Consider the following 15,274-nt stretch of genomic DNA (forward strand, 5'->3'; position numbering starts at 1 on the left):
ACTACATTTGGCATTCATTTCGGCTCAAGATCAATGTCTGGTTGCATAATGGCAGCCTCATAAAGGATGCAGGCGGTATGGATGGTAGCAGAAGGTAGCGTGGTGATTAAATGCCAAGTTGCCACATCTGGAGCCATATCCCTGGAGAACAACCCAGTCAAATCAAATCAGAGCACAGTGTAAAGAGATCTGGAACATTCCAGGTTTGGTTAAGTTCCTTTAAAATGATTTTGCATGTTGGGGTGTTGGGAGGACAAGCTCAGTATTCTCTTTAGGGATTTTACTTGGTAAGATTTAATGATACAATCGCACAAAAATTGTATCCAATATACAGTTGAAGTCGGAAGTCTACATACACCTTAGCCAAATACATTTAAACTCAGTTTTTCACAATTCCTGACATTTAATCCGAGTAAAAATTCCCTGTCTTAGGTCAGTTAGGATCACCACATTATTTTAAGAATGTGAAATGTCAGAAATATTGTAGACAGAATGATTTATTTCAGCTTTAATTTCTTTCAACTCATTCCTAGAGGGTCAGAAGTTTACATACACTCATACACTTAGTATTTGGAAGCATTGAGTTTAAATGGTTTAACTTGGGTCAAACGTTTCGGGTAGCCTTCCACAAGCTTCCCACAATAAGTTTGGTGAATTTTAGCCCATTCCTCCTGACAGAGCTGGTGTAACTGAGTCAGGTTTGTTGGCCTCTTTGCTCGCACACACTTTGTCAGTTCTTCCCACAAATGTTCTATAGGATTGAAGTCAGAGCTTTGTGATAGCCACCCCAATACCTTGACTTTGTTGTCCTTAAGCCAATTTGCCTCAGCTTCAGAAGTATGCTTGGGGTTATTGTCCATTTGGAAGACCAATTTGCGACCAAGCTTTAACTTCCTGACTGATGTCTTGAGATGTTGCTTCAATATATTGACGTAATTATCCTTCATCATGATGCCATCTACTTTGTGAAGTGCACCAGTCCCTCCTGCAGCAAAGCACCCCCCCCTCATAACATGATGTTGCCTCCCCCCTGCTTCACGGTTGGGATGGTGTTGTTCGGCTTGCAAGCTTCCCCCTTTTTCATCAGGTTATGTCGATATAGGACTTGTTTACTGTGGATATCGATACTTTTGTACCTGTTTTCTCCAGCATCTTCACAAGGTTCTCTGCTGTTGTTCTGGGATTGATTTGCACTTTTCGCACCAAAGTACGTTCATCTCGGGGAGACAGAATGCATCTCCTTCCTGAGCAGGATGATGGCTGTGTGGTCCGATGGTGTTTATACTTGCGTACTATTGTTAGTACAGATGAACGTGGTACCTTCAGGCATTTGGAAATTGCTCCCAAGGATGAACCAGACTTGTGGAGGTCTACAATTCTTTTTCTGAGGTCTTGGCTGATATCTTTTGATTTTCCCATGATGTCAAGCAAAGAGGCACTGAGTTAAAAGCTAGGCCTTGAAATACATTCACAGGTACACCTCCAATTGACTCAAATTATGTCAATTAGCTTAACAGAAGCTTCTAAAGCCATGACATTATTTTCATGAATTTTTCCAAGCTGTTTAAAGGCAGAATCAACTTAGTATATGTAAACTTCTGACCCACTGGATTTGTGATACAGTGAATTATAAGTGAAATAATCTGTCTGTAAACAATTGTTGGAAAAATTACTTCCGTCATGCACAAAGTAGATGTCCTAACGGACTTAACAAAACTATAGTTTGTTAACAAGAAATTTATGGAGTGGTTGAAAAACGAGTTTTAATGACTCCAACCTAAGTGTATGTAAACTTCTGAATTAAAAATAATCTATACTCTGTTCCACATGGATGTAGTCAGTGCTAGATGTTCCCAGCACAGAAATATAATAATTAGAAAGGGCATCCCCATTTAAGTCAATGATTATAGTTCTGTGGTTCCCATCTTATTAGATAGATGATGAAACAGGACTTACATCGCTGACTCCAGCCTCCAGGATCTTCACACCTGTCTCCTTCTCCAGCTGCTTCTTCTGCTGAACTGCATGGGGAGAAACATAAAAAAGGCAAGAGTTGTGTGTGAGTGTAATTGTTATGTACAGTACCAGTCAAAAGTTTGGACACACCTACTCATTCAAGGGTTTTTCTTTATTTTTACTTTATTCTACATTGTATAATAATAGCAAATACATCAAAACTATGAAATAACACTTATGGAATCATGCAGTAACCAAAAAAGTGTAAAACAAATCAAAATATATTAGATTCTTCAAAGAAGCCACCCTTTGCCTTGATAATAGCTTTGCACGTGTTTGGCATTCTTTCAACCAGCTTCACCTGGAATGCTTTTCCAACAGTCTTGAAGGAGTTCCCACATATGCTGAGCACTTGTTGGCTGCTTTTCCTTCACTCTGCGGTCCAACTCATCCCAAACCATCTCAATTGGGTTGAGGTCGGCTGATTGCGAAGGCAGTACTCCATCACTCTTCTTCTTGGTCAAATAGCCCTTACACAGCCTGGAGGTTTGTTGGATCATTGTCTTGTTTGAAAAACAAATGATAGTCCCACTAAGCGCAAACCAGACGGGTTGGCGTATCGCTGCAGAATGCTGTGGTAGCCATGCTGGTTAATTGTGCCTTGAATTGTAAATAAATCACCAAAAGTGTTACCAGCAAAGCACTCCAACACCATCACACCTCCTCCTCCATGCTTCACGTTGGGAACCACACATGCGGAGATCATCTGTTCACCTACTCTGTGTGTCACAAAGACACAGTGTTTGGAACCAAAAATCTCAAATTTGGACACATCAGACCAAAGGACAGATTTCCACCGGTCTAATGTCCATTGCTCGTGTTTCTTGGCCCAAGCAAGTCGCTTCTTATTATTGGTGTCCTTTAGTAGTGGTTTCTTTGTTGCAATTCGACCATGAAGGCCTGATTCACGCAGCATTTATTTGGGCTGCAACCCTGGGTCTTCCTTTCCTGTGGCAGTCCTCATGAGAGCCAGTTTCATCATAGCACTTGATGTTTTTTGCGACTGCCCTTGAACATTTTCTGGATTGACTGACCTTCATATCTTAAAGTAATAATGGACTGTCGTTTCTCTTTGCTTATTTGAGCTGTTCTTGCCATAATATGGACTTGGTATTTTACCAAAAAGGACTACCTTCTGTATACCTCCACTACCTTGTCACAACACAACAGATTGGCTAAAACGCATTAAGGAAAGAAATTCCACAAATTAACTTTTAACAAGGCACACCTGTTAATTGAAATGCATTCCAGGTGACTACCTCATGAAGCTGGTTGAGAGAATGCCAAGAGTGTGCAAAGCTGTCATCAAGGCAAAGGGTGGCTACTTTGAAGAATCTCAAATATAAAATATATTTTGATTGTTTAACACTTTTTGGGGTTACTACATCATTCATGTGTTAATTCATAATTTTGATGTCTTCACTATTATTCTACAATGTAGAAAATAGAAAAAAAATAAAGAAAAACCCAGAAACCCAGGAATGACTAGGTGTCCTAACTTTTGACTGGTACTGTAAATATATATATATTTTAGCTGTGTTTTAGTGAGAGGAATGAATGATGCAGAAGAACACGTTTGACCTTCCAGTTCTATAATGGAACAGGAGACTGGGAGAAAGAGCGTGTGACAGTGTAAGTGTGTATTATTGTGAGAGATTCATTCTCTCACAATTTATTGTGAAACGTTTCTACCCGAAGCTCTTCGTCAGCATATAACTCCAACTCAAACTCCAAACTCATCAGTGACTGTTCAAAGTCACACTTACTGTTGGCTAAGGTACACCAGATGAGATTTGGAAAGAGTTTGCACAACCACCCTACATGATCACAGAATACCCAACAGTACCGTGTCTAGAGCACATATGTGGAGTGGAGATTTTCTTGTGACTTTGCTCTGAGGACTTTGGGGGGGGTTAAGAGCGTTAGGCTAGCAAGGTTGCTGGTTCAAATCCTTGAGCTGACTAGGTGAAAGATCTGCACTTTAACCCAAGTTGCTTTGGATAAGAGTGTCTGCTAAATTACTCAAACTTAAAGTGGTTTAGGGGCCAGACTTTTGCACACAGTCAGCTGCTGAGGCACCAGTGAATGTTTACATTGTTAAATTATTTTAAATGTAGAAGTGCTAGTTGATGTTCTGCATAATTAATTGTTATTGGTTCTTGCAGTACTTAATAGGATCACACGATGAGTTTGATCCATACATCTATTCATCAATTCAAGTATTCCCACGCTAGTTCCAAATGCAAAGTTTAACAAAGATATTGTCATGAAAATCAAAGTAAGTGACGCAGCGACTGAGCGTCCAACATTTAAGATCTACACTTGGCAGACTTTGTTTTATTCTGGTCATGTCTACCCCTTTGAGTCCCTTGCTTTGATGGATACATTTATTCTGAAAAAACTAAATCAAAGGGGTCTTAATAGATTATGCCAAATAATATGGTGAATAGAGTATAATTTTAATTGAGTTTGTTAGCATGTGAATGTACCAGGAAATAGGGAGAGAAGAGAAAGAGGGAGAGCCAAGGAAAGAGAACGAGAGAGGGTCCTTTAAATCCCATTTACCCAGATGAAGGGTATGCAAATTACCCTGAAGAGCTGAACCTTACTTCACTCCTCAAATTCTGCAAAGACCTGTTTAATTAGTATTTTAATCAATCCAAATGATTCCACGCACTGCTCAATTTATGCAGCATTCCAAATAATGAAGCATGTTACTTTAGTGCCATCATTAGGAGGGCTACTTTACAGCTCTCTCTCTCTCTCTCTCTCTCTCTCTCTCTCTCTCTCTCTCTCTCTCTCTCTCTCTCTCTCTCTCTCTCCCTCTCTCTCTCCTCTCTCCTTCTCCTTCTCCGACATCCCATAAGCGCTGATCACCCTATCGTCTCATCAGCGATCACCATAGCGATGGCGACGTCTAAATGATACTGTCAGGACTTATGGAATTAAGACTGGGGGGAAAGCGAGAGTGAAAGAGTGAAGGGGGGATACATCCACAGCACAGAGATCCACTAGGCCAACATACATCACAAAGAGAGTACAGCAAATCAGTTGTGGGGAAAAGCAGCCATCTTGGTTCAACCTGGTGGTGCTGGTGTTATTTAGGAGGGGTAATGAGGCAGCCATCTTGGTTGAACCTGGCAGTGCTGGTGCTATTTAGGAAGGGCTAATGAGGCAGCCATCTTGGTTCAACCCGGTGGTGCTGGTGTTATTTAAGAGGGGGTAATGAGGCAGCCATCTTGGATCTGTGTTTTATTTCAGAGGGGGTAATGAGGGAGGTAATTAGGGCCAGCTGGGTGGGGGGAGTTGGGCGACGGAAAGGTCACCCTCAGCGTTTAGTCTTAATGAGGACCCCTCAGGGAGCTGAAGATGAGTATAGAGCCAGTCAAAACACCGCGATGAGCCTTACATCAACACACAGTCTACCTTCTATCTATTGGCTTGGATACCGTTCCAGTTTGACTGACAAGCTGAAAAGTTCTAGCGTATGCTAAAAACAAAGGAGACTGAAGGTCACTATCTTTCTACCTCTAGATTAACTTTCAACTCATCGACCGGCAGCCCACTACTTCTTGCTTTAGGAAATTTAAATGAAAATACATGGGGTTCATCATGTGCAATAATTGGCAATTGTAAAGGTCCACAGGGATTCATGCCTGGCCTGAGCATTCTGAGATGTTTCACATTCTCTGTTCCTATAGCTGGAGTCATTTACAGAATAAAGACAAACCCAGATTAAGTTTACTCCTTGCTGTTATACTGCAACCATATTATTCATTTTAACATCCAAAATATTTAAGACAGACTGTGAAAACTGATGTGAAGTCCAATTTTCAAGTCGTTTTTCCACTGATTTTAATTAGCAATTGTCTGTGTCTCCCTCGTTTTACTTCCGATATGCGGATTTCAGCTCCCCAGCTGTTCACATCATCTTTTTGGTCACGCTGTCTTATTGCCCCGAGTCAAATTAAACACAATCTAAAACCAACAGAAAATCTAACAGCTTTAGCCTCTTAGTTTGTGTATTAACAAAAAATAGTTACACTCTACATTAAGGCACCCTTAATGTTAGTATCCTAAGGTAAAGTGTTACCATAAAAAAAAATTGAAAAGTCACGACAGGAAAATATCTTTTGAACTGCTGACTTGAGTTGGAGGGGAAGATGGGAATAATTCAAACGCCATACATATCATAAAATAGTAACAAGTGGCCTCTCCACCCAGCCTCCAGCCCCATCCTGAGAAGTCAAGATGTCTGAAGGAGTTTTGGAAAAGGAGGTCAATTTAATCAGCAATCTGATGCCTCAATGTCCTTGGCCAAATTGCACACTTACACTAGACATTGTTTGTGTCCCAAATGCCTTTTGGGAAGCAACCTTACACCTCTGCACAGATCTATTGATTTTGTCTGTGTAAAACTGAGGACAATATTCAGGCATTGTTCATCACTGATTCTGACACAATGAATATGTTGAAGTTGTCCGTATTATCTAGACAGATGGAATATTACTATGCATTTTATGTCATTTCCCATGAAAACATCACTATGAATATAATACAGACCACAATTTCTCAGGTTTGCATTTTGAGTCGGTGGCCAGCGTTGTTGCTCTGACGAGACACGAGGCGTAGATGACAAAATGCATATTTCACGACCCTCTGACTGATCTTTTAATACTGAATATGCATCCCCATCCTTCCCATCTATCTCCTCCCTCCCTCCACTGCTCCTCAGGTTGTCTATTCAGCACATCCATCTCTCCGGCAAACAAAATGAAAGTGTTTATTGCGAAGGAGGGAGGGATGACACTCACGCCTCTCCACAGCCGTTACCCTTATCAGTGGCAATCACTCCAATATTAAAGCTGCCATTCTGGCCGTCACTTTCCCCTGCTGCACATATGAAGGCTGTCTGTGCATAGCTACTGTATCTCAGAAAGAGAAGGAGCGAGAGAGGGGGAGGGAGAGGGGGATAAAAAAAAAGGCTGGATAGCTATCTCAGAGAGAGAGAGTTAAAGAGAGGGAGATGGGGATCTAGAGAAGGAAGGATGGATGCATCCGATCCCAGAGACAGATGAGATGCCCCACCGTTCATTTCTCAGTCCTAATCAGGGGGATGGAATGATAATTGTGTTTTATATACCTTGATCTGCCTCTGTTAGCACAGAGATGCCATCAAATCAACAACTGTGAAAAATGACATATTTATTCTATATTGTACATTTACCAATCTCGTTGACCAGCTTTTGAAATGCAAAATAGTTCACAGATATTGTTTTCTTTACATAGATGACATCCTATATTATTTGTATTCTGCACTGGTAGATGGCATCCAAGGGTTTAAGAATAGTAGCAGCTGCACTTTGATAAATAATTTCACCATAATCAAGAACAGATTAAATGTTGACTGAATAATCTGCTTCCTATTGCTTGGAGAAAGACATGATCTGTTTCTGTAGAAAAATACCATTTTAAATCTCAACCTCTTAACCAGCTCATCTACGGTATATGTTTCTTAAATGTCAAATCCATATCAATCCAACCGCCTAAATATTTATCTGCGGGAACACGTTCGATTGGAGAACCATCTAATGATTGAACATGTATTTCATCTGAAACATTCCTAAAAGTTTTTTTTACCAATATTAAGCACAAGTTTTAAATCAGCAAGGGATTCCTGTATAGCTATAAAAATCTGCCTGTAGTTTTGGAATAGCCAGATCGACAGTCGGGGCAATAACATACATACTAGTATCATCTACATACAGACGAGGTTTACCATTTTTAACAGATTGACCAATGGTGTTTATATAAACAGTGAAGAGAACAGGTCCCGAAACGCTAAATATATTTCTCAGGTAAAAAAAAGAAGCAAAGTTGAAGAATCCTAGCTAGACAAGAAAGCCTTGAAATGGGGTGATTATCATTAAGGTCTCTACTAAGATCTCCACTAAGATCTCTACTAAGATCTCTACTAAGATCTCTACTAAGATCTCTACTTTATGGAGTGGCGCCACGAGAGCTGATTTCCATACTTTTGGGATATTTCCTGATAACAATGTTGAATTAAAAATGTGGGTTATTGAGCCAACAATAATGGGCGCTGCACCCTTATCAGACCAGGATCCGATTGGTCGGCCCCTGTAGATGTATTGTTGTCTATTGCTAGCAAACCAATTTTCTGTAAATAGTCTAAAAGAAAGGCTTTGACTATAATTTCTCTATTCATTCAGTAAGTTTACTCTATCAGCATCCAGCCCAATATCATTGTGGATAGGCTTAGAAGTTATTTCAAAGAGATAGCCCTCTGAAATAAAACAGTGATTAAATGCATCAATGATGTCATTTTTTGTTCTGTAAACAGGCAAGTGTCTGAATGTATTTGTTTTGGCAGAGAGGAGGAAGTAGAACCCTTCAGGGATTTGACAGTTTTCCAGAATTTAACTGGGTTCCCATGACAATCCAAAAGAGCAGTTACATAAATCTGATTTAGCCTTTCTGATTTTTTAAAACACAATGATTCCTCAGTTGCTTAAAATCTTGCCAGTACGGGCCTGAGCCTGTGATCCTGGCATCCTTTATGAATGACTTCTGATAATTCCAGAGTGTACCACGCATTCGATCACCTTTAACCCTTCATTTTTTAAAGGGAGCATAATTACGCACAATAGCATTGAAGACATCTGCAAAAAGGCACAAAGCTAAATCAGGTTCAGGGATAGCTGAAATACAACCACGGTCACTAAAATAAAACTAATGTAACTAACTAATTCATCTTCTGCACATCTATCACTCCAGTGTTTAATTGGTATATTGTAGTTACATCGCCACCATGGCCTATTTATTGCCTTACCTCCCTTATCTTACCTCATTTGCACACACTGTATATAGACTTTTTCTACTGTATTATTGACTGAATGTTTGTTTATTCCATGTGTAACTCTGTGTTGTTGTATGTGTCGAACTGCTTTACTTTATCTTGGCCAGGTCGCAGTTGTAAACGGTTTCTTTGTAGCAGTTCGACCATGAAGGCTTGATTCAGGCAGTCTCCTCTGAACAGTTGATGTTGAGGTGTGGCTGTTACTTGAACTCTGTGAAGCATTTATTTGGGCTGCAATTTCTGAGGCTGGTAACTCTAATGTACTTATCCTCTGCAGCAGAAGTAACTCTGAGTTTTCCATTCCTGTGGCAGTCCTCATGAGAACCAGTTTCATCATAACGCTGGTTTTTGCGACTGCACTTGAAGAAACTTTCAAAGTTCTTGAAATGTTCCACTTTGACTGACCTTCATGTCTTTAAAAAACCCATGGACTGTCGTCTGTCTTTGCTTATTTGAGCGGTTCTTGCCATAATATGGACTTGGTCTTTTACCAAATAGGGCGATCTTCTGTATACAACCCCTTCATTGTCACAACACAACAGATTGGCTCAAACACATTAAGGAAGGAAATTCCACAAATTAACTATTTTAAAAGCACATCTGTTATTAATTGAAATGCATTCCAGGTGACTCCCTCATGAAGCTGGTTTGAGAGAATGCCAAGAATGTGCCAAGCTGTCATTACAGCCACAAAGGGGTTGCTGCCGTGAAATTCGAGGCATTATCAAGTGCTTGTTAAATTGTGAATGAGCGACTATTGGAGTGTGTACAGCCTGTGCAAAAACAAAGCAGAGCTCATGCCTTTCAAACAACCTTTTTCAAATCATCATTAGAGTCTCATCATGCATCCGTGCTATGTATTAAAAATCTAAACATATTGCCCAATGTTCGTAGAACAACTAAAGTCACATTAATATCTCTAAATTAAGCATACAGGAGTACCTATTTCTTTGTTAACCGCTCAACACAGAATAGCCGCATGTGCGCACCCCTGTCAAATTGTTCTGAGAAAATATTTATTTTTGTTCATTTGCATTCTTCATACTGTAAAATAATATAAAATAACCCCATGGAATTATAAGCAAATCTTGTCTGCTAAATGAACTAGTGTAACCATTTGGCATAACCACATCAGGGTATGCTATTATTCTCTTCTTCAATATACTATATAAGTAACTGCTAGTAACCCAGAAGCACCAATGTGAGAGGGAAACACCGTACAGCTGACGACCGAAGTCAGCGTGCATGTGCCTGGACGCCACAAGGAGTCGCAATGGAACAAGGACATCCCAGCTAGCCAAACACTCCCTTAACCCGGACAACGCTGGGCCAATTACGTGCCGCCTCATTGGTCTCCCGGTCAAGACACAGCCCGGGTTCGAACCCAGATCTGTAGTGATGCCACACATTATTGTTCTTAAAATTCTTCAACTGTCAAGTTGTTTTTTGATCATTGCTAGACAGACATTTTCAAGTCTTGCCATAGATTTTCAAGACAATTTAAGTCAAAACTGAAACTAGGCCATTAAGGAACATTCAATGTCGTCTTGGTGTATATCTGGCTTTCTGTTTTAGGTTATTGTCCTGCTGAAAGGTGATTTTTTTTCTCCCTGTATCTGTTGGAAAGCAGGCTGAACCAGGTTTTCCTCTAGGATTTTGCCGATGCTTAGCTGTATTCCTTTTTTATCCTAGAAAACTGCCTAATCCTTGCCAATGACAAGCATACCCATAGTATGATGCAGACACTACCATGCTTGAAAATATGAAGAGTGGTACTCAGTGATGTGGTATGTTGGATTTGCCTTTGTATTTAGGACATAAAGTTCATTGCTTTGACACATTTTTTACAGTATTACTTTAGTGTCTTATTCCAAACAGGATGCATGTTTTGGAATATTTGTATGATGTACGGGCTTCCTTCTTTTCACTGTCATTTAGGTTAGTATTGTGGAGTAAATACAATGTTGCTAATCCAACCTCAGTTTTCTCCTATCACAGCCATTAAACTCTGTAATGTCACCATTGGCCTAATGGTGAAATCCCTGAGCGGTTTCCTTCCTCTCCGGCAACTGAGTTAAAAAGGACGCCTGTATCTTTGTAGTGACTGGGTTTATTGATACACCATACAAAGTGTAATTAATAGCTTCATTATGCTCAAAAGGATATTCAATGTCTGCTTTTTAAACATTTGTACCCATCTACCAATGCAAGGCATTGGAAAAGGTTCCTGGTATTTTTGGTTGAATCTGTGTTTGCAATTCACTGCTCAACTGTGGGACCTTATGGGGTACATTATTGAAAAAGGTAGTCATTGAAAAATTATGTTAAACACTATTATTGCACACAGTGAGTCCATGCAAATTATTATGTGACTTGTTAAAGCAAATTTGAATCCTGAATTTATTTAGGCTTAAAAAATAAAATAGTTAAACATGTGACTCTTAAGAAAACTAGGCGTATGTCGCACGTCACTACTTCGGCATTTGAACGTAAACATTTATTTTTTTATCAAAATGTGTTTTTTGGCAGAAATGCCTTCTGGAACATGGGAATTTTCATGTGCCTTGATAACAAACTTGTATTCCCACCATGAATACAAATAAAATTGTTAAATTAGGAGCCTAGTTGGTTTAGCCACAAAAAAAAAGTCAGGAACCTTCCCACTAACCATGATTGGCTGAGATAATGGATAGTCTGGACATGCTGGGAGATAAGTTTGGATTCGTCTGCCATGTAGCATGCTTCTGTCTATAACGTGAGCTGTATGTGTTGACACTCCTTTCTACTGCACCGTTTTTGAAAGATATGACATTAGCCATGGAAAACGACAAAAGTTTTGCTACTTTTCTCAACCACATTGATGCCCTGAATTTACCAGGCGCTATCGACAGATCAGTTGGAAAAAGTTATGGGCTACTTTCTGCACACGCCACGGTCAGTGTGAACTGGAGAGGCTTGACAACGCTGGCCAAACAAAATGTAGCTACAAACAAAACTGAGTTAAATGGTTCCAGTTTGCCATGAACCGGTCATCCATTTATACGGGTAAGAGTCTAACTACATTTTTAGATATCAGTTTCTATTTTGTTTCTATTGCTAGTTATAGGCTAATGTTAGCTAGCTGAAATTGAACCTAGTTTGTTAGCTTTAGCTACATGCAGATTCATACAACAGCTATGACAATGTTTGTATTGGTAATTAGAATGATTTGGGATTATGACACTCCACTTTGGCCAGATTATTACATGACCCATTAATTTAGACAAGTGTGTCAGGTTAGTGTCATTTAATAATGATAAAAAACTTAGAAAGATTTTTATCTGGACACTTTCAGTTTTTGATATTGCTAGTATACAGCCGTGGCCAAAAGTTTTGAGAATGACACAAATATTAATTTCCACAAAGTTTGCTGCTTCAGTGTCTTTAGATATTGTTGTCAGATGTTACTATGGAATACTGAAGTATAATTACAAGTATTTCATAAGTGTCAAAGGCTTTTATTAACAATTACATGAAGTTGATCCAAAGAGTCAATATTTGCAGTGTTGACCCTTCTTTTTCAAGGCCTCTGCAATCCACCCTGGCATGCTGTCAATTAATTTCTGGGCCACATCCTTACTGATGGCAGCCCATTCTTGCATAATCAATGCTTGGAGTTTGTCAGAATTTGTGGGTTTTTGTTTGTCCACCCGCCTCTTGAGGATTGACCACAAGTTCTCAATGGGATTCATGTCTGGGGAGTTTCCTGGCCATGGACCCAGAATATTGATGTTTTGTTCCCAGAGCCATTTAGTTATCACTTTTCCCTTATGGCAAGGTGCTCCATCATGCTGGAAAAGGCATTGTTCGTCACCAAACTGTTCTTGGATGGTTGGGAGAAGTTGCTCTCGAAGGATGTGTTGGTATCATACTTTATTCATGGCTGTGTTCTTATTCAAAATTGTGAGTGAGTCCACTCCCTTGGCTGAGAAGCAACCCCACACATGAATGGTCTCAGGATGCTTTACTGTTGGCATGACACAGGACTGATGGTAGCGCTCACCTTGTCTTCTCCAGACACGCTTTTTTCCGGATGCCTCAAACAATCGGAAAGGGGATTCATCAGAGAAAATGACTTTACCCCAGTCCTAAGCAGTCCACTCCCTGTACCTTTGGCAGAATATCAGCCTGTCCCTGATGTTTTTCCTGGAGAGAAGTGGCTTCTTTGCTGCCCTTCTTGACACCAGGCCATCCTCCAAAAGTCTTCGCCTCACTCTGCGTGCAGATGCACTCACACCTACCTGCTGCCATTCCCGAGCAAGCTCTGTAATGTTGGTCCCCCGATCCCGCAGTTGAATCAACTTTAGGAGACGGTCCTGGCGCTTGCTGGACTTTCTTGGGCGCCCTGAAGCCTTCTTCACAACAATTGAACCGCTCTCCTTGAAGTTCTTGATGATCCGATAAATGGTTGATTTAGGTGCAATATTACTGGCAGCAATATCCTTGCCTGTGAAGCCCTTTTTGTGCAAAGCAATGATGACGGCACATGTTTCCTTGCAGGTAACCATGCTTGACTGAGGAAGAACACTGATTCCAAGCACCACCCTCCTTTTGAAGCTTCCAGTCTGTTATTCGAACTCAATCAGCATGACAGAGTGATCCCCAGCCTTGTCCTCGTCAACACTCACACCTGTGTTAACGAGAGAATCACTGACATGATGTCAGCTGGTCCTTTTGTGGCCGGGCTGAAATGCAGTGGAAAAGTTTTTTGGGGATTCAGTTCATTTGCATGGCAAAGAGGGACTTTGCAATTAATTGCAATTCATCTGATCACTCTTCATAACATTCTGGAGTATATGCAAATTGCCATCATACAAACCGAGGCAGCAGAGAGAACTAATATTTGTGTCATTCTCAAAACTTTTGGCCACGACTGTACAAGTAACCACTTCACTGTACCATTACACCTCTGTATCCTGTGCATGTGACAAATAAACATATATTTAATTTATTCTAGTGTGTGTTTACCACATGGCCTTAAATAGATTGGTGGGGCTAAGGGGAGTGGTGGAACTAGAGTTTTATGGGGTGGCCAGGGGGGATCCATAGACGATGACAGAAAATGTGTGTGTAACCCTAACCTGGCACCTAAGGAGCGTGAATTAATCCTATGATTGCTGATTAGAGGTAGAAGTTTTATTCTCACTTAACCCGGAGTTCTTCAATGTGGCAGATAGTGTGGTCCAAAAGGGTTACTTCACTAGAATTCTTTAACATACTATGAATAGTCAGTGTCTCTACCGCGGAACTGCAGTTACATTTCTAACACACACACACACACACACACACACACACACACACACACACACACACACACACACACACACACACACACACACACACACACACACACACACACACACACACACACACACACACACACACTGTACTCACATCCTGATGGTACTTGGGACATTAATATATAATCTGGGTCTATAAGTGTTGAACATCAAAAATATTTTCAGAAAATAAAGCTCAAGCACCAAGGAGATAAGATAACACACAAATGTTACATATATTGAATAGTTTATTTACAAAAAAGTACATTTACAAAAAAATACACTGCATTTTGACAAACCAGGTATCAAGCAGAAATGGACTTGAGATAATTTTGGTGCCCATCAATATTACAAACAGGATCATATTTATGCTCATATATATTATGTTAATTAATAGCAAAGAAAAGTTTTGGAATTGGCCTAACCAAGACCAAATTAAATCTGTGTGACATGATACCCTTTGGATTTATAATTTTAGAATGTCAGTGTACTAGCTAGTACACAGTGCAGGTTTTAATCATGACAAGAGGCACCGCCTAAATGCCAAATAATCCTAGGTAGATTTAAAACAGCATAATTCTGCGGTTCTGGTGAGAACTGGCAAAATGTTTCACAAACTTATCCATGTTGAGGGAGCGTATCCTCTTTGACTCAACACTGAGAATTCCGAGGGGATTTAAGGTGGGTTTTAATCCATTTTAAAGATGAGAAGCTTCTCTCGCAAGAAGCACTGCTGACTGGTGTAACAACAGAAATCTTACAAAGTCAAAATAGCCCATAAGGTTCTAGAAACACAACAAAGTCAAGAAGAGTAGACGGTCTCTCCCTCCCACTTTTCTCTCTCCTATCAAGAAGCCGCTTGGTTTGATGAACCTCATGTTTGAGGTCCTCGAAATCTGACTCAAAGGTCTGAGCGAAGGCAAACAGAGGCTCCTCATTCAAGAATGTTGTACTCTTCGGGTTGAGAGACCGGACCCCTTGCATTATCTCGCAATTCTTCTTTGAAAAACGCCTCGGCAGCTCGGCTGTGAGACTGTCAAGCACCTGATAAAAGACAGCT

At 40.3% G+C, this 15,274-nt stretch overlaps 1 protein-coding gene across 1 annotated transcript in view; it reads right to left on the bottom strand.

Moving 5' to 3' along the window:
* Window positions 1–15,274, bottom strand: part of ptprn2 (protein tyrosine phosphatase receptor type N2) — a 256,439-nt gene that overhangs the window by 92,895 nt on the left and 148,270 nt on the right. Inside the window, exon 11 of the mRNA XM_052506465.1 lies at window positions 1,957–2,021. Within this exon, the coding sequence (XP_052362425.1) occupies window positions 1,957–2,021 (65 nt within the window). The remainder of the gene's footprint in view (window positions 1–1,956; window positions 2,022–15,274) is intronic.

The sequence above is a fragment of the Oncorhynchus keta genome, chromosome 4 (assembly GCF_023373465.1).
Source record: "Oncorhynchus keta strain PuntledgeMale-10-30-2019 chromosome 4, Oket_V2, whole genome shotgun sequence".
In the NCBI taxonomy this organism is placed as follows: Eukaryota; Metazoa; Chordata; class Actinopteri; order Salmoniformes; family Salmonidae; genus Oncorhynchus; species Oncorhynchus keta.